At 34.3% G+C, this 17,061-nt stretch overlaps 2 protein-coding genes, 1 long non-coding RNA gene and 1 pseudogene across 5 annotated transcripts; 3 read left to right on the top strand and 1 right to left on the bottom strand.

The window, feature by feature from the left end:
• Positions 1-250: 250 nt before the first annotated feature.
• LOC148768860 (F-box/LRR-repeat protein At3g26922-like) lies at positions 251-2,695 on the bottom strand. The gene is made up of 4 exons (XM_088822416.1): positions 2,451-2,695; positions 1,093-1,965; positions 855-1,001; positions 251-719 (listed from the first exon to the last, which is right to left on the bottom strand). The coding sequence occupies exons 1-4, from the start codon at positions 2,496-2,498 to the stop codon at positions 423-425; spliced, it is 1,365 nt and encodes a 454-aa protein (XP_088678542.1). The 5' UTR covers positions 2,499-2,695; the 3' UTR covers positions 251-422.
• Positions 2,696-5,910: 3,215 nt separating this feature from the next.
• LOC148768859 (uncharacterized) lies at positions 5,911-8,047 on the top strand. Its single transcript, XR_016033278.1, has 2 exons — positions 5,911-6,199; positions 6,535-8,047. It is a non-coding gene; the product is annotated as an uncharacterized LOC148768859 (long non-coding RNA).
• A 2,006-nt stretch (positions 8,048-10,053) lies between these two features.
• LOC148768858 (secreted RxLR effector protein 161 pseudogene) lies at positions 10,054-10,710 on the top strand (annotated as a pseudogene).
• Positions 10,711-13,347: 2,637 nt separating this feature from the next.
• Positions 13,348-17,061, top strand: LOC148768857 (metal-nicotianamine transporter YSL2-like). 3 transcript variants are annotated; one of them, XM_088822414.1, is made up of 8 exons: positions 13,348-13,804; positions 14,193-14,588; positions 14,737-14,909; positions 15,046-15,143; positions 15,216-15,350; positions 15,423-15,612; positions 15,699-15,813; positions 15,960-17,061. In XM_088822414.1, the coding sequence occupies exons 2-8, from the start codon at positions 14,231-14,233 to the stop codon at positions 16,889-16,891; spliced, it is 2,001 nt and encodes a 666-aa protein (XP_088678540.1). In that variant the 5' UTR covers positions 13,348-13,804; positions 14,193-14,230; the 3' UTR covers positions 16,892-17,061. The 3 variants fall into 3 exon arrangements, with proteins under 3 accessions (XP_088678540.1, XP_088678541.1, XP_088678539.1); XM_088822415.1 differs by having other exon boundaries at positions 13,724-14,096; XM_088822413.1 differs by lacking the exon at positions 13,348-13,804 and adding an exon at positions 13,959-14,096 and having other exon boundaries at positions 15,216-15,612.

Genomic DNA, 17,061 nt, shown 5'->3' with positions numbered 1-17,061 from the left:
CATTGCAACTCAAAAAAATAATCACTTTAAATAAAATAAAAAAAAAAAAAAAAAAAAAAACCATAAGTACATCAAAATTTCATGCAAGTTGTTGTAACCCAATATAATTGCTAAAAATAACAGCTGCTAAAAATTGAAACATGTAAATATGGCAAATAGGAACATGTCGTAAATAGGAAACATGCAACCCAATACTACAAGTCAGAGAGAGAGAGAGAGAGAGAGAGAGAGAGATGAAGAAAGCCAAGAATAGATAAATAAATCCAATGAATCAAACCTATCATACTTGCAAGTAATTCCAGAGAACTCATAAATACAACAAAGCAAATAGTTCAATACTGAATTAGTTTAAAATTTTGGTTTAAAACTCATAAACACAACAAAACGGATAGTCAAAAACTCAATTCTTACAAAGTTTTAAGTTAAAGAATAACCAATTCAACGTGTTGAGGTACTCGTGGTTCAAGTCGTTGCTTTGCATTATTCCTCGCAGTTTGTTCCGCGTCTAAGTCTAATTCCTCAGGGTCGGGGCATTTCCTAGAGCAATCAATTATTATTTTCTCAAGCACGACACAATTCTTCAACATGTAGCTAAGTAATTCAACGTCAGTGTTGCGACAATAATACCCACCAAACTCGAACACTTTAAGGTGATGGTGAGGAGAACTCATAGGCTCTTTCACTTCTCTGTCTTCCCCCTGAAGTTTATAACAGAAATACTACACAAGCCGAGAAAAAAAAAAAAAAACTATGAATTATTGGTCTTAATTCAAAAAAGATATATATAAAAATAAACATGGTCAACTTCAGATAACATGTGAATAATTTTTCAATGAGAAGAACATAATGATTACCTTCAAAACAAATTCCTCCAAGTGAGGAGATGCCCTTAGCAGTGAAGTCAGTCTAACAAGACTTTTATTACATCTTTCTCCGGTATATTCTATGACCAACTTCTTCAGTTTAGGCATTTGAGGGAACTTATAGAGCTCATCCGTTTCCTGCAAAATCAATCACAAATAAGAAGAGAATTTAATATTTAATATAAATTATATCGGAGAAAAGTAACAGATACAGTTTCGTCTAACTAACCTCTTCAGTACCTAACAACATCAAGCAAAGAACCTCCAACCGATAAACACAGCGAGATAGTGCAGAAATTAACTGTTTCACAGACATACCGTAATCACTACAAGTAACAGTTAGCTCAACTAGCATTGGGACATGCTTAAGCCAGAGCCCGTCAAAGCGAGATTGGGATATTGTAACCCTAAGTGAAGTAAGATTTGGCGCAGAAACTTTAAGCGATTTCAAAACATAGCAATTTACTATTTCCAAGTGTTTTAACCTGAGCGATGGACCACAAACTTCAATTTCCGATACATAAGCAGATTGATGGACAACAAATCGCTCAAGTAACGGGCAGTTACGCATAAAGAACTCGACTTCTCCACCGGTGAAATGAACATTTTTAAATGACAATTCCTTGACGGACTTGAAGTTGTGAACCAATTTAGGCGAAGAAATTACTTCTTTGGGGAAACTATAATAATCGAACCAACTGAGAAAAAATCCAAGGTTCAATTCCAAGCTCTGAACTCGTCTGGCAAATGCGAATTGAAGCCACCGAGTGATCGACTCCTCGGATTTTTTGTCTAGTGTAAAACAGATTCTGAATTGTTTTAAGGTTGGCGATTTGTGTGATTGGAGAACAGAGTTGACCCAGTCCGCGTACTTGCATCCCTCACTTTTGAGTAACTCGCTATAAACCTCGGGTCGTTTTTTGATCTGATCCAAAGTAGTTTGAGCGTCGAAATTGAGAGAGGGGATGTGTTTCCATAAGTTTATCCAACGAGAAGAGAGAACACTAGTACGCGCAGATTCCTTTAGTGATAGGAGAGAGAGTATATCGACAAGAATGCCGTCCGGCAAATCACTTAGCCGATCGAACTCTCTCTCAGCACACTGTCAGTCATACAAACAAGAGATAATACAGGCACAAAAGTATATGTTAGCAAAGTATCAAACAAAATAATAAGCAAGAGCAAAGTTGCAAGTATGGTACTAAATCTTCTACTTCTAATGCTAAACCGAAACCGAAACCCAAACCCAATCCCAATCCGAAACCGAAACCGAAACAGAAACACAAACCCAAACCCAAACCATAAACACTTAAATCACAACCTTATTAAATTAAATTAAATTAAATTAAACCCCCTCTGTTGATTTTATCCCAAAAGCCTTTTAATTGCTACACACAAAACTAATTACCAATAACCAAAAAAGCTAATTTTGAATAAAAATTAATAGCCTTGATTTTTTGGCTTTCTATTAATCACATGTGTCCATAAAGAAAGCCTTGATCTTTCAGCTTTTTATCGATATAAAAAAAATGAAAAAAAAAAAAAAAAAAAACAAAAGCAGAAGCAGAAGCTTGTTTGAAATCTCACCTTCTTGAGTTGAAATTTCGATCCGATTCGGACGCGCTTGCCTCCCATAAAGGTTGAATCTTTGGACAAAAACCTTTTCAATTAAATTTCGATTCGATTCGATTAAATTAAATTTCGATTCAATTCGGACGCCGCTTGCCTCCCATAAAGGTTGAATCTTTGGACAAAAACCTTTTCAATTGTACAGATATATTGTATTGCCCTGAGAAATCCACAGACCACAAGGTATAAACTCTTTATTTTTTTGATGAATCGGTGAAGCAAAACTTCAGTTATATATATTTTTGTATTACGTGTACCGGATCGGGTCAGGCCGTCATAATTTAAAGTCCAATCTACTAACTTAAGCCCAACGCATACTTTATTTCCATTTTTTCTTAATTATATTTATCAGGGTAAATTCCACTTTCCCACCTTGTACTTTGGTTCAATATCACTTTATCCCCTTCTACTATTGATTGCATCGATTTACTCCTTGCACTTAAAAAATTATCTCAATGTGGCACTTGTCGTTAGTTTTTAGATCTTTGACCTTAACACACCGTTTGGTCTAAGGCTGAAAATTACAAAAAAATCACTCACTCCTCCAAGTTTAAATAATTATTAAAAAAAATACAAAATAAAAAATACATTGTGGTTGTCGCTGTGGACTATATTTTCTCGTTGTTTCGATTATATATATATATATATATATATATATATATATATTGTTTTTAATGATTATTTAAACTGAGATTGGGTGGCGTTTTTGTAATTTCAGAGCTTAGACTAAACGGTGTTAACGTCAAATGACTGACAACTAACAGCAATGGCCACATTGAGATAATTTTTCAAGTGCAGGAGAGCAAATCGATGCAATCAAAAATAGAAGGGGGTAAAATGATACCGAGCCAAAGTACATGGGGCACAGTGAAATTTCCCTATTTATAATTATTAAAAGGGTAAATTCCACTTTACCCCCTTGTACTTTGGCAGGATATCACTTTACCCCCTTGTACTCTCAATTGCATCGATTTGCCTCATTGTACTTTGGTTCAATATCACTGTACCCCCTTCTACTCTCAATTCATCGATTTGCCCCCTTGTACTTTGGCTCGATATCACTTTACCCCCTTCTACTCTCAATTGCACCGATTTGCCCCCATGTACTTGACAAATTATCTCAATGTGGCCCTCGCGACCTTTGACATTAACACCGTTTGATCTAAGTTTGAAAATTACAAAAAATCCACCCCTCCTAGTTTAAATAATAATTAATAAAAAAAAAATAAAAAAAAAATTGTGGCTGGCGTCGTGGACTATGTTTTCTCGTTATCTTGATTTTTTATTTTTTTTTGTTGTTTTTTGTTTTTTATTTTTTTTAAAATTTTTTTTAATAATTATTTAAATTGGAGGGGTGATATTTTTGTAATTTTCATACTTAAATCAAACGGTGTTAAGGTCAAAGGTCTGAAAACTAACGGCGAGGGCCACATTGAGATAATTTTTCAAGTAATGGGGTAAATCGATGGAATTCAGAGTAGAAGGGGGTAAAGTGATATCGAGCCAAAGTACAAGGGGGAAATCGATGAATTGAGAGTAGAAGGGGGTAAAGTAATATCGAATCAAAGTACAAGGGGGAAGATCGATGCAATTGAGAGTACAAGGGGTAAAGTGATATCCAGCCAAAGTACAAGGGTTAAAGTGTAATTTACCCTTATTAAAACTGTTATTATTTTGACAAGAATTATTAAAAATTAAAGCAATTATTTGATGCCCCATCGTATTGAAAATATTGTGAACTAAATATCAAGGATATTATACTTGTGCATACCCTTCATTTTTAATAGCAATTTGTCATACTCTTCACCATTCTGAAGTACATAAAATGCCTTTTAAGATTAGTTTTAAAACGGTACCTTGTTTGTCTCTTCTTTCTCTCACACTCTCGTATCCAAATTTCAGCCCCTATAGGTTTCCAACCGACGATGTTTGCTTCCAGAAGTCATAATTCTTTCTTTAGTGGTCGGAATTCGATGGTTTAACTATCGTTGGATTCCCTCGTCAAGATATTTGTTTTGGTGGTTATTTAATACAATTTGGATCTCTGAATCTGTTTCTGGAATCATTTACAGCAGACGGGTATTTCGACGACGGTGGAGCTTGCCGGATGGGCAATTTGTGTTTTAACTGACGGAATTTGATGGGCTACCCACCGATTCCTCTCGTCGAGATCTATATTTTGATGGTAATTTCGTTCACTTTGGATTTTTAGATTTATTTTATAATTTTTTTTCATTGCAAGCGTGGAATCAGCTTGGGTGATTGGCGGTGGCTAGGGTTTTGGTAGGAGGCGCTTGGGGTGAGGAGTTATTGGTGGTTTTGTCTAAAATTCGTAGCATTTCGGCTATGGTCCATCTCTCTCTCTCTCTCTCTCTCTCTCTCTCTCTCTCTCTCTCTCTCTCTCTCTCTCTCTCTCTCTATATATATATATATATATATATATATATATATATATATATATATATATATATATATATATATATATATATATATATATATATATATATATATATATATATATATATATATATATATATATATATCTTAATGTTTGTCGATTATTAATTGTTTTGATGTTTTTTCAATTTTTGTTTATTTGCACTAAAATATTGTTTTGGTTTTGATATTATAATTACAGCTTAATGGAAGCCATTGATCCTCTCTTTGAATGTGTCAAAAAGTGACGATTTTGACATTTGCTTCAAGTAATTACAGTGTTCTACAGACTGTATATATTACTACACATTACTAGTATTATATAGTACCATGTAGTAACATATGCATATATTTGTGTTTTTCGATATGTACTTGTTGGTTACAGTATATATCACTACACATTACTATACATTACTAGTACATATAGTAACATATGCATGTAATTGTGTATTTCGATATGTATTTGTTGGTTATGAGTTGGTTTATAATATAAATATATAAATTGTGAATTTTGTTGTTGGCGTGTATGAACTTTTTTTGTATAAGCGATGATATTTGTGTGTGTACATAATTGATCGACCATGACTTTGGGGTAAAAAGAAAGAATATAACTACAAATAATTATAGTCATTTATAGTCATTTTCAGTACAATATACATATCAAAATATTTTTTTACAAAAAAAAAAAAGAAATTTCAAAAAAATATTTTTTAGAAAATACTAAAAATAATAAATTAATACTATATAAGTGTCGTCGTAGTCCTCGTATTTTACTCTCCACATTTTATTTTTTCTTTTTTTTTTCAGCAATTTTGCCTGTAAAGCGGGTGCCATTTGGGTGTATTTATCCAATTTTACAGAGAAAATTCTTTTCCTTTCTCTTTTTTATTTTGGCCATGCACGATCGCAAATTCGCAATCGTGCATCCCCGTGGCCCCTACCGTTTTTTTTCCTTTTCTGTTAATTTCTCTTTTCCTTTCCACATCCTCCCGCTGACTTTCTTTCACGAGAGGATAAACCTCCATTTTTTTTTGATCGATGAGGATAAACCTCTTCAATGTTTGATTGCTTTACACTTTCCGGCGATTTTTCTTTTTTGGGTTGTCTGCATCACCTCCTCCAAAAAAACCCCAAATAAAAAGTTTAGACAAATTCCTTTCCCTATCATCTCGCTTCAGTCTGGTGGGGATTAATTCACCTTCTTCAACGATTTGTGGACAAGGCTTTGACGGCGGGCCGTTTTCCTTGATCGCCGCACGGGTTTCGTAAAGGTAAAGAAATTGGGGTGCTTTTTTTGAGATGTTCATCTGCTAAGTGGTGTTTGTGTTGTGATTTGTAGGGATATGCTGTTGGATAGTTTGATAATATAAATGCGTTTTATGAAGTGGTGCAACTATTCAAATAGAAACAACTCTTAATAACAGTTGCAACTATTTGAATAGAAGCAACTGTTAGTGAAAGTGTACAACCCTCCATTCACCTCTCTGCAATAACTATAAAAATTGCATTTATTTGAGATAAATATATCAACTTTTATTCTATCAGTTTATAATTTTCCTCTAGAGAATTAAAAATAATCATTATTGCTAATTGATTATTTATCCAGCTTTGTTGTATCCTGGAGAGGAATTGCCAGCAACCTATATAGCAAACTCAATTGAGTAGGGGCAAATATCTTCTTAAAGAAAGCGATATTCCGCGCCTCAAAGATGTTCGACAAATTATGTTCCTATTAAAAGTTTCTAACAAATTTAAGAAGATATTAGCAATGGAAGCAGGATCAAGTTCGACGGCAACTTTCGCTATGATGAATCAAGACTTTGTGAAGTTGGATCGTTTCAATGGAACAAATTTCACGCGTTGGCAGGACAAGATGACCTTTTTCCTTACCACCTTGAAGATTTTCTACGTTTTGGATCCAACTTTGCAGCCATTTCCAGAACCATCGGAAAAAGAAACGTAACAACTAATAACCGGCAGAAAGAAACGTGAAGAAGATGAATTGGTCTGCATGGGTCATATTTTAAACTCTCTCGGATAGGTTGTACGATCTGTATACTCCAATCAAGTCACCGAGGGAGATTTGGACAACACTCGAATTCAAGTACAAGATTGAAAAAGATCGGCACAGATAAGTTCACTATTATGAAATACTTTGAATTTAAAATGATTGATACACTTTCTGTTCTTGATCAAATTCACGACTTGCATGTTCTAGTTAATAAGTTGAGTGATTTGAACGTGAAAATTCCTGAACCGTTTCAAGTTGGAGCTATTATTGCTAAATTACCTCCAAGTTGGAATGATTACAGAAAGAAACTTTTGCATATGACAGAAGAGATTTCCTTGGAAAAACTTGGTAAACATTTAAGAATTGAAGAAGAAAATCGTGTTCGTGATGGTTTTCAAATCAATTCCAATGTGCATGTGATAGATCACACCAAAAAGAACAAACAGACTCATAGTAGTCTAAAGATTAATAAAGGGAAAAGCTTCAAGAAATCTGGCTTTAAAGGCTCAAATTTTGACAAGAAAACTAAAGCTTGTTATCATTGTGGTAAGAATGGCCATTACATTCGTGATTGTAGGTTTTTGAAAAACCAAAATGCTGGTGGTGGCTTTAATGGTGCGAATGGGTCTAATGCTGCAAATATCGTGGAAGACAAGCAAATGGAATTAGTGGCCATGATATCAGAAATGTAGATTGGAATAATTGCCGAGATTAATATGACATATATATCTCTTTCTCTTGACTGGTGGTTCGATTCCGGCGCTACAATTCACGTATGCAATGATAAGAGCCATTTCAAGAGTCTGATAGAGTCAGCAAATGAAGGACACGTTTTGATGGGAAACGGCAACTCAGCCAAAGTTATGGGAAAAGGAACAATTGAACTTCATTTCACTTCTGGAAAGAAACTCACTCTTATGAATGTTTTCTATGTTCCAGAGGTTAGAAAAAATCTCGTATCTGCAAATCTTTTATGCAAAAATGGCGTAAAAGTTGTACTAGAGTCTAATAATTTGATATTGTCTAAGTGTGGAGTCTTTGTTGGAAAAGGCTATGCTTGTAACGGAATGTTCAAACTCAGCATTAATAAAATTTCTCCTTCTGCTTATATTGTTGATTCGCATAATTTATGGCATGAACGTTTAGGGCATTTAAATTTTGGTTATTTGAAATATATGTCTAAACATGGTTTTATAGATTATGCTCATAGTAAAAATTTTAAATGTGAAATTTGCATTCAAACAAAGATGACTAGAAAACCTTTTCCTAGTGCTGAAAGAAATTCTGAATTATTAAATATTGTACATTCTGATATATGTGAATTAAATGGAGTGCTCACTAGAGGAGGAAAAAGATACTTTATAACCTTTATAGATGATTACTCCAGATATTTGTATGTATATTTAATGAGAACAAAAGATGAGGATTTTGATATGTTTAAAAAATACAAAACTGAAGATGAAAATCAAAAGGAAAAGAAAATCAAAGTATTGAGAACTGATAGGGGAGGAGAATATTTTCCCACCGAATTTTCAAGGTTCTGTGAAGAACATGGAATAATTCATCAACAAACTGCACCCTATACTCCACAGCAAAATAGATTGGCTAAAAGGAAAAATAGGACGTTGGTGGATATGACAAATTCAATGATTTTGAATGCTAAAGTTCCTCTCAATTTATGGGGAGAGGCTATGCTTACAGCATGCCATATTCATAATAGAATTACGTCAAAGAAAACTCATGTATCACTTTATGAAATGTGGAATGGCAGAATACCAAATCTAAAGTATTTTAAAGTGTGGGGGTGTTTAGCCTTTTATAGAGTCCCTGATCCAAAAAGATAGAAATTGGGACCTAGAGGTATGAGAAGCATTTTTGTTGGCTATGCAGAAAATTCTAAAGCCTATAGACTTCTAGATTTGGACTCCAAAGTCATAGTTGAATCACGTGATGTTGAATTTCTTGAAACCAAATTTTGTAGTGATTCAACAAATGAAAATATAAGGCCTATTTCTTCTGACATACATTCCAGTAGTTCTCTTAGCAATAAGAGGAACAATACAGACATTGCAAATGAACCTAGAAAAAGTAAAAGAATAAGGAAAGAAAAGAATATAGGTCCTGACTTTATATCATCTCAAGCTCTTGTTTTTTCTCATAGAAGGTGATAGAAACTCTGTTTATAGGAAAATACCTATATTATTAAATATAGAAGAAGATCCAAAAACATATTCAGAAGCCGTATCATCGAGGGATTCTGCATTATGGAAAGAAGCTATCAATGACGAAATGGATTCAATATTATCCAATAAAACTTGGATTCTTGTTGACTTACCATTAGGATCTAAACCTATTGGGTGTAAATGAGTATTTAGAAGAAAATACAATACGAATGGTATAATTCAATCTTTTAAAGCTCGGTTAGTAGCTCAAGGATTTAGACAAAAAGAAGGCATCGATTATTTTGATACTTATGCACCCGTGGCAAGAATAGCTTTAATACGAGTTTTAATGGCATTTGCGTCAATCTATCACCTCCATATACATCAGATGGATGTAAAAACTGCATTCCTAAATGGAGACCTAGATGAAGAGGTATATATGAAACAACCCGAAGGGTTTGTTTTACAAGGGAATGACAATAAGGTTTGCAAATTAGTAAAATCTCTTTATGGTTTGAAACAAGCACCAAAACAATGGCATGAAAAATTTGATTCCACAATTCTTTTTAGTGGATTCAAACATAATAGTGCTGACATGTGTATTTATTCTAAATTCACTCAGGATTATGGTGTAATTGTTTGTCTTTATGTTGATGATTTACTAATCTTTGGTACTAATATGATTGGTATATTAGAAACCAAAAAGTATCTTAGTGCAAATTTTAAGATGAAAGATCTGCATGAAGTAGATACAATCTTAGGAGTTAAAGTAAAGAAACACAGTGATGGTTATGCTTTGTGTCAATCACATTATATAGACAAGATGCTTATTAAATATACTCATCTTGGTATTAAAGAAGCAAATACCCCATACGACCCTAGTTTAAAACTTGCTGAAAATTCCGGAAGAGCTATTGCGCAAATTGAATATGCTAGTGTAATAAGAAGCTTAATGTATGCAATGCATTCCACTAGGCCGGATATAGCATTTGCAGTATGTATGCTGTCGAGATATACTAATAATCCAAGCATTGAGCATTGGAAAGCTATTGGAGGGATATTGGGGTATCTTAAAAGGACCAAAAACTTGGGGATTTTTTACAGTACTTTTCCATCAGTATTGGAAGGTTATACCGATGCTAGTTGGATTACAAATTTAAGTAATAACAAATCAACATCTGGATGGATTTTTACTCTAGGAGGGGGAGCCGTTTCTTGGGCTTCAAAGAAACAAACGTGCATTTCACATTCTACTATGGAAGCAAAATTTATAGCACTAGGTGCCGCAAGCAAATAAACCGAATGGTTAAGAAACATGTTGTTAGATATAGAGTTGTGGCCACAACCAATGCCAGCTGTTTCTTTGTATTGCGATAGTGAAACGACAATGTCTAGAGCCTATAACAAAGTTTATAATGGAAAGTCGAGACATGTAAGTTTGAGACATGAGTATGTTCGAGAATTAATTCTAGATGGAGTAATTTCTATTGTTTATGTGAGGTCAAGTAAAAACTTGTCTGATCCCTTGACTAAAGGTCTAAATAGAGACATGATAAAGACAACAACAATAGGAATGGGACTAAAACCATTTTTTGATAGTCATCAGTAATGGACACCCAATCTTCATTAGTACATCACTATTTTAAGGTTTAATGGGTAATAACAAGTTGCTGTTATGTGACTGAATAACATTGATTAACTAACCCAAACAACAGTGTTATTTGCTACGATTAGGAGGATGAGTTTACACTCTTAATGAAGTTAATATTGCAAGGATATATCTTATAGTAGCAAAAGATATTTAAACAAACTTCACCTATATAAACATTGAAGTGGTGCCGCTTCTAAATAAGATTTTCTGGTTTATTCTTATAAATGTTTATGAAATCAGGGTGAAGCACATGGCCATAATGGTGCTGAATTTTAGGTTTCTCATTTTGGAAATAAATAAGTTTATGTGTGTAATTTCTCCAGTTGTCATATAAGAGGTATTGGTTTAAGCTGAGGCCACCAAATATTTCGTTAAAACTTTGAGACATTAAAACACTAACTTAAGGTTAAAATCGAGAGATACATTGAGATATGCATAAATTTATAGAACTGATATATGTGAGTTAATATTCTCAAACTAGTGGGGGATTGTTGGATAGTTTGATAATATAAACACGTTTTATGAAGTGGTGCAACTATTCAAATATAAACAACTCTTAATAACAGTTGCAACTATTTGAATAGAAGCAACTGCTAGTGAAAGTGTACAACCCTCCATTCACATCCCTGCAATAACTATAAAAATTGCATTTATTTGAGATAAATATATCAACTTTTATTCTATCAGTTTATAATTTTCCTCTAGAGAATTATAAATAATCATTATTGCTAATTGATTATTTATCCAGCTTTGTTGTATCCTGGAGAGGAATTGCCAGCAACCTATATAGCAAACTCAATTGAGTAGGGGCAAATATCTTCTTAAAGAAAGCGATATTCCGCGCCTCAAAGCTGTTCGACAAATTCTGTTCCTATTAAAAGTTTCTAACATATGCCGTAATTGAATAGGAGAAGTTTGATCTGCTCACTCACATCATAAACTGATTTGTTTTTTTTGCACAAACGGAGTGATGGCAACAAGTAGGACGAGGTTGGGTGATGCTCGGGTGACTTTATTGTCTGCAATGACATTGTTTATTAAACGGGATTTTTTTTGGTTTTTGGTGAAATTAGGCAAGTTTTTTGTGGGTTTTCTCTTTGTAAAGGGATCTTTTGTGGTGGATTTTTATATTTTTGTAGTGGTTTTTTATGAACTTGTAGTGGATTTCAGACAAAATATACTTGCTGCAGGCGCGAGGAATAGATGAGGGGGGTGTCGATGCGCTTACGGTAAATAGTGGTTTTCGACATTAAATAGTGGATTACGTTAAATGGATAGGGTTGACAACGCGTAGTGTGAATAGTGGATTTCAAATTTAGACAGTGAATAGTGGATAATGGTTTTAGTAAATAGTGGTTTTCGAATTCTTACGTGACATTAAATAGGTGATTACGTTAGAGGGATGAGGTTGACAACACGTACAGTGAATAGTGGATTTCAAACAGTGAATAGTGGATTTCAAATTTAGACATTGAATAGTGAATTTCAAATTCAGGCAGTGAACAGTGGATTACGTTAATTTTTTTTAGATAGTGAATGTTCATAAATTTTGATGTGTACCGGAATAGTGGATTTAAACTTAGAAAGTGAATAGTGAATTACGTTAATTTGACAATGAATTACGACAATTTAACAGTGAATTTTACGTTGTCTTTTTATATTTTTTTTTATAATGAATGTCGATAAATTTTGACAAATGTGTAGTGGATTTCATTTTTAGGTAAACCTGCTGGAAACAAAATGATTTTTTTTTTTAAAACTGAAATTTTCAATAAGTTTACAGTGAATTTTCGTAATAGATAATGTTAATTATTTAGTGATTTTCGATAAGCTTATAATGAATTTTCGAATTCGTAATAGATAATGTTAATTATTTAGTGGTTTTCAATAAGCTTATAATGGATTTTCGTAATGAACTACGTTAATACATAGTGGTTTTCGATAATATAATGAATTTTTGTAATGGAATACATTAATTACATAGTGGTTTTCGTTGATTACATAGTGGTTTTCGATAAGTTTATAGTGAATTTCAATTTGTTAAAAACTTTGTTTTTTAAATAGAAATGTAAAAAGAGAATAAAAAAAAAGAATCAAAATTAAAAATCAATTTTTAATAACGAAAATATTTTTTTTTAAGAAAATCAAAATTTTATAATTTTCTTATAAAAAAAGCTTCAGAATTAAAATAAATTACAAAAAAAGAAAAAAATTTTTTAATCAAAATTAAAAGAAAAACAATTTCTGCAAAAAAAGGGTTAAAATTAAAAACAGAATCAAACAAACGTAATTTATTTTAATTGAAACGGTTTGAAATTTTTGGAGAGATTTTGGGGATTATGCGGATTTTTAGGGGAGTTGTTTTAGGAAATTAAATTAAACATTAAAATTCGAAAATACACCACAAGAGTAATATAAGTATTTTGCAATGTTTTGAAAATCGAACCGGACATCAAAACGGACAAGTAACTGGGTCATGGTTGGACCGGTTCAACCGGGGTCCAACCGGGTTTTTTACTCTTTTTTTTAATTTAATTATTTTATTAGTTTTATACCTAGAATATTATATTTTCTTCCCACATCAGCTTAGTCAACGTTTTTCAAGGAAATAAAATAAAAAAAAATCATATCATTTTATACTCCCTCCTCTCTCTCTCCTCTCCCCTCCCCTCTTTCTCTCTTCTTTCTGCTACTTTATCGTCTGTTTTCACTGAGCCTTTCTTCTTCCTTATCTTCTATTCTTGTTCCTTTCTTCTTTTTCTTCTTTTTCTTCTTTTCTTCTTCCTTTTTTCTTCTCCGGTTTATTTTTTCTTCTCAATATGGCAACCACAAGAGTAAATAAGTATTTTGCTATGGGAGGGAGTTATCCCAAAAATAGGAGATTATTAATTGGACTTATCCCTCTTAGGAAATTAAATGAAGGGGTTATCTCAAATAACCCCTTTTTTAAATGCGGTCAACCGGACGAGAAGAAAGGAAGGCGCAATTGTAGCCCACCACCTGTTCGAGGAAATGACACAATGGAATTCGCTTAATCTGTCGTCATTTTTCGGTACGAAAAGTTTGGTGTAAAATATAATTATGTTGGTATATTGTACTGCAGAGGTTTTGAGTAGTACATGTCGCCATCATGTCAAGATTTTCAACGTTAAGGATTCTATTTCCATTAAAATCGGAGTTTCGCCTTCATATAAATAAAAAGGTCCCATTTGGAAATTGGGGAAAACGATTGAGTGTGAGCTTTTATCTTACATTTTTAAAAAGAAAAAAAAAAATTGTGGGGTTTTTCAGAGGTTTCATTTTCATCAGATCATCTGATTCGCGACAAGCAAACATCTTTCGGGGTAAGAAAATCTTCTATTATATTGCGATACAAATGAACCGTTTTTATATGCGTTGTTATATTTTTTCCGATGAAGTTGTTCGTGTGATTGTTGTAGAATCGAATAGGGGGGAGTGATCGAAAAATTGGTCGGAAATGGGGTCGAATAACAGGGCAGAAATTATGGAAATTGAAAGGGATAATTTGGATGAAATGACAGAGCAATGCGACGATTTAAAGAGGGTACCGCCGTGGAATAAGCAGATTACGGTTCGAGGGATCGTGGCGAGTTTATTCATTGGGATAATTTACAGTGTGGTAGTGATGAAGCTCAATCTTACAACAGGGCTTGTCCCAAACCTCAATGTATCGGCTGCTCTTCTTGCATTTGTGTTTGTAAGAGCGTGGACGAAGCTTCTCGAGAAGGCCAATTTCACCCCAACTCCGTTTACACGACAGGAGAATACGATTATTCAGACATGTGCAGTCTCTTGCTACAGCATTGCTCTTGGAGGTCAGCAAAAAACCCATTAAAAATCATGTCTTTAGGCACTTTTTTTTTTCGTCAACTTTGATTTTCTGATGGGATCGAGTTGTTGATTTAATTGTTGAATTGGGTTTTTTTTTTTTTTTTTTTTCTTGATTGAATGTGGTATTAACAGGTGGATTTGGTTCGTATTTGTTGGGATTGAATAAGAGGACGTATGAGCAAGCAGGGGTTGATACAGAAGGGAATCCACCTGGGAGTTATAAAGAACCAGCGCTCGATTGGATGATTGGATTTCTTTTCGTTGTTAGCTTTGTTGGCTTGTTGTGTTTGGTTCCTCTTAGAAAGGTATGAACTTGTTACTATTTCCCAAGCCCTTCGTTCGTTTATTATCCTACAAAATAAATCGTGGATTTTTTTCGTGAATTTGGATGTCGGTTTCTTGATTTAAATTCAAGCCCCTTTTTTTAAATTTTTGGGGCAGATCATGATCATAGATTACAAATTGTCTTATCCGAGTGGAACCGCAACTGCTGTTCTCATCAATGGATTCCACAGCGCTAAAGGGGACAAAATGACCCAGTACGAATTTTCTTCTTGCTTATTAAATCAAATCGTTTCTTGTTCAAAATGAAGGATCTTTTCAAACCTCAGGAAACAGGTCCATGGATTCACAAAGTTCTTTTCACTGAGTTTCGTATGGAGTTTCTTCCAATGGTTCTTTGCTGGTGGAGATCAATGTGGATTCGTCTTTTTCCCCACATTCGGATTAAAAGCTTTCAAACAATCGTATGTACACGAAGCTTATTCTTTTATCTTAGATTTTTACAAAGATGTAACTAATTTGATTGAATTTTGCAGATTTTACTTCGATTTCAGTATGACTTACGTGGGAGCAGGAATGATCTGCTCCCACCTTGTGAACCTGTCTTTGCTTCTCGGAGCAGTCCTCTCTTGGGGCGTCATGTGGCCGTTAATAGGTAAAAAGAAGGGAGATTGGTTCCCTCAAAACATCAAAGAAACGAGCATGGAGAGTTTAAACGGTTACAAAGTACGTACGTGGGCACGCAAGTCTATAATTATTCTTCATTTTTACTACACGAAAATTAAAACCCACAATTCATTTTCCATCAACAGATTTTTATTTCAATAGCCCTTATTCTAGGCGACGGTCTTTACAATTTCTGCAAGACTCTATGGTTTACCTTCCGAAGCATGCATTCTGCATTCAAGAAGAAGAATCTCCAAACAGGTTAAATAACTCTGCAAATAATTTCATTTTGTCTTACGAAACATTTCTAATTTCCGTTCGATTTTAGGCCATTTAGTAGGCCAAATTTTTTATTTATTTTTTTAAACCTTACTGAAAAAATAAAATTTGTTCTCTTACAAACATAGCTCCAGAAAGCAAGAACCAGACCCTAGAAGCACGAAGAAACGAAGTATTCATAAGAGACACAATCCCTTTTTGGCTAGCTCTCGTGGGCTACATTCTGTTCTCAATAATCTCGATAATCGTAATCCCAATAATGTTCCCTCCGCTAAAATGGTACTACGTCTTAGTTGCATACATCTTCGCACCCTCTTTATGCTTCTGCAACGCTTATGGAGCTGGACTAACTGACATGAACATGGCATACAACTACGGTAAAGTAGCTCTCTTTGTGCTGGCTTCAATGGTGGGCAAAGAGAACGGTGTTGTAACTGGATTAATCGGGTGCGGTCTAATAAAATCAATGGCATCAATTTCATCCGATTTGATGCACGATTTCAAAACTGGCCACCTAACCCTAACCTCACCACGGTCAATGCTGCTCAGCCAGGTCATTGGAACTGCCATTGGCTGCATCGTGGCTCCTCTAACCTTCTTCCTCTTCTACAAAACCTTCGATGTGGGAAACCCTAATGGAGAGTACAAAGCACCTTACGCCCTCATATACAGAAACATGGCAATTCTTGGAGTGGAAGGTTTTTCAGCTCTTCCTCATCACTGCTTGCATTTGTGTTACGGGTTTTTCGGGTTTGCTGTGCTGGCGAATTTGCTGAGGGATGTGGGGCCAGGGAAGTCGGGGAAGTGGGTCCCACTGCCTATGGCTATGGCGGTGCCTTTCTTAGTGGGGGCTTATTTTGCTATAGATATGTGTGTGGGGAGTTTGGTTGTGTATGTGTGGCACATGATTGATAAGGTGAGAGCTCCTGTGATGGTTCCGGCGGTTGCTTCGGGTTTGATTTGTGGTGATGGGCTTTGGATTTTGCCTTCTTGCATTCTTGCGTTGTTCAAGATCAGCCCTCCGATTTGCATGAACTTCTTGCCTTCGAAAAGTAACTGAGGATTAGAACAGAATATTTTTTGTAGTTATCTGACATTTCATTAGATGTTAGAGTAGAACATGGTTGACCTGTGTAACAACAAGAATGCAGTTTTAGTGTAATAATGTGCCAAACTTAGTGCAAGTTTTGACTTGTAGGACAGAAGGAAAAGAAAAAAAAATACTTACAA

Source organism: Erythranthe guttata, chromosome 8 (assembly GCF_056151865.1).
Source record: "Erythranthe guttata isolate IM_541 chromosome 8, IM_541, whole genome shotgun sequence".
Lineage (NCBI taxonomy): Eukaryota > Viridiplantae > Streptophyta > Magnoliopsida > Lamiales > Phrymaceae > Erythranthe > Erythranthe guttata.
The sequence above is the reverse complement of the archived record's forward strand: the minus strand, read 5'-3'. Positions and strand labels throughout refer to the sequence as shown.

What these genes read in the sequence shown, in the direction of transcription:
- LOC148768857 (XM_088822413.1), top strand. Translation starts at nt 14,231, where the DNA reads ATGGGGTCGAATAACAGGGCAGAAATTATGGAAATTGAAAGGGATAAT. An exon ending in AAAGGGGACAAAATGACCCA is followed by an intron (nt 15,144 to 15,215) that starts GTACGAATTTTC and finishes TTCAAACCTCAG; the next exon opens with GAAACAGGTCCATGGATTCA. An exon ending in GAAGAAGAATCTCCAAACAG is followed by an intron (nt 15,814 to 15,959) that starts GTTAAATAACTC and finishes TTACAAACATAG; the next exon opens with CTCCAGAAAGCAAGAACCAG.
- LOC148768860 (XM_088822416.1), bottom strand. Translation starts at nt 2,498, where the DNA reads ATGGGAGGCAAGCGCGTCCGAATCGGATCGAAATTTCAACTCAAGAAG. An exon ending in CGAAATTTCAACTCAAGAAG is followed by an intron (nt 1,966 to 2,450) that starts GTGAGATTTCAA and finishes TATGACTGACAG; the next exon opens with TGTGCTGAGAGAGAGTTCGA. An exon ending in TGTTGTTAGGTACTGAAGAG is followed by an intron (nt 1,002 to 1,092) that starts GTTAGTTAGACG and finishes TTGATTTTGCAG; the next exon opens with GAAACGGATGAGCTCTATAA.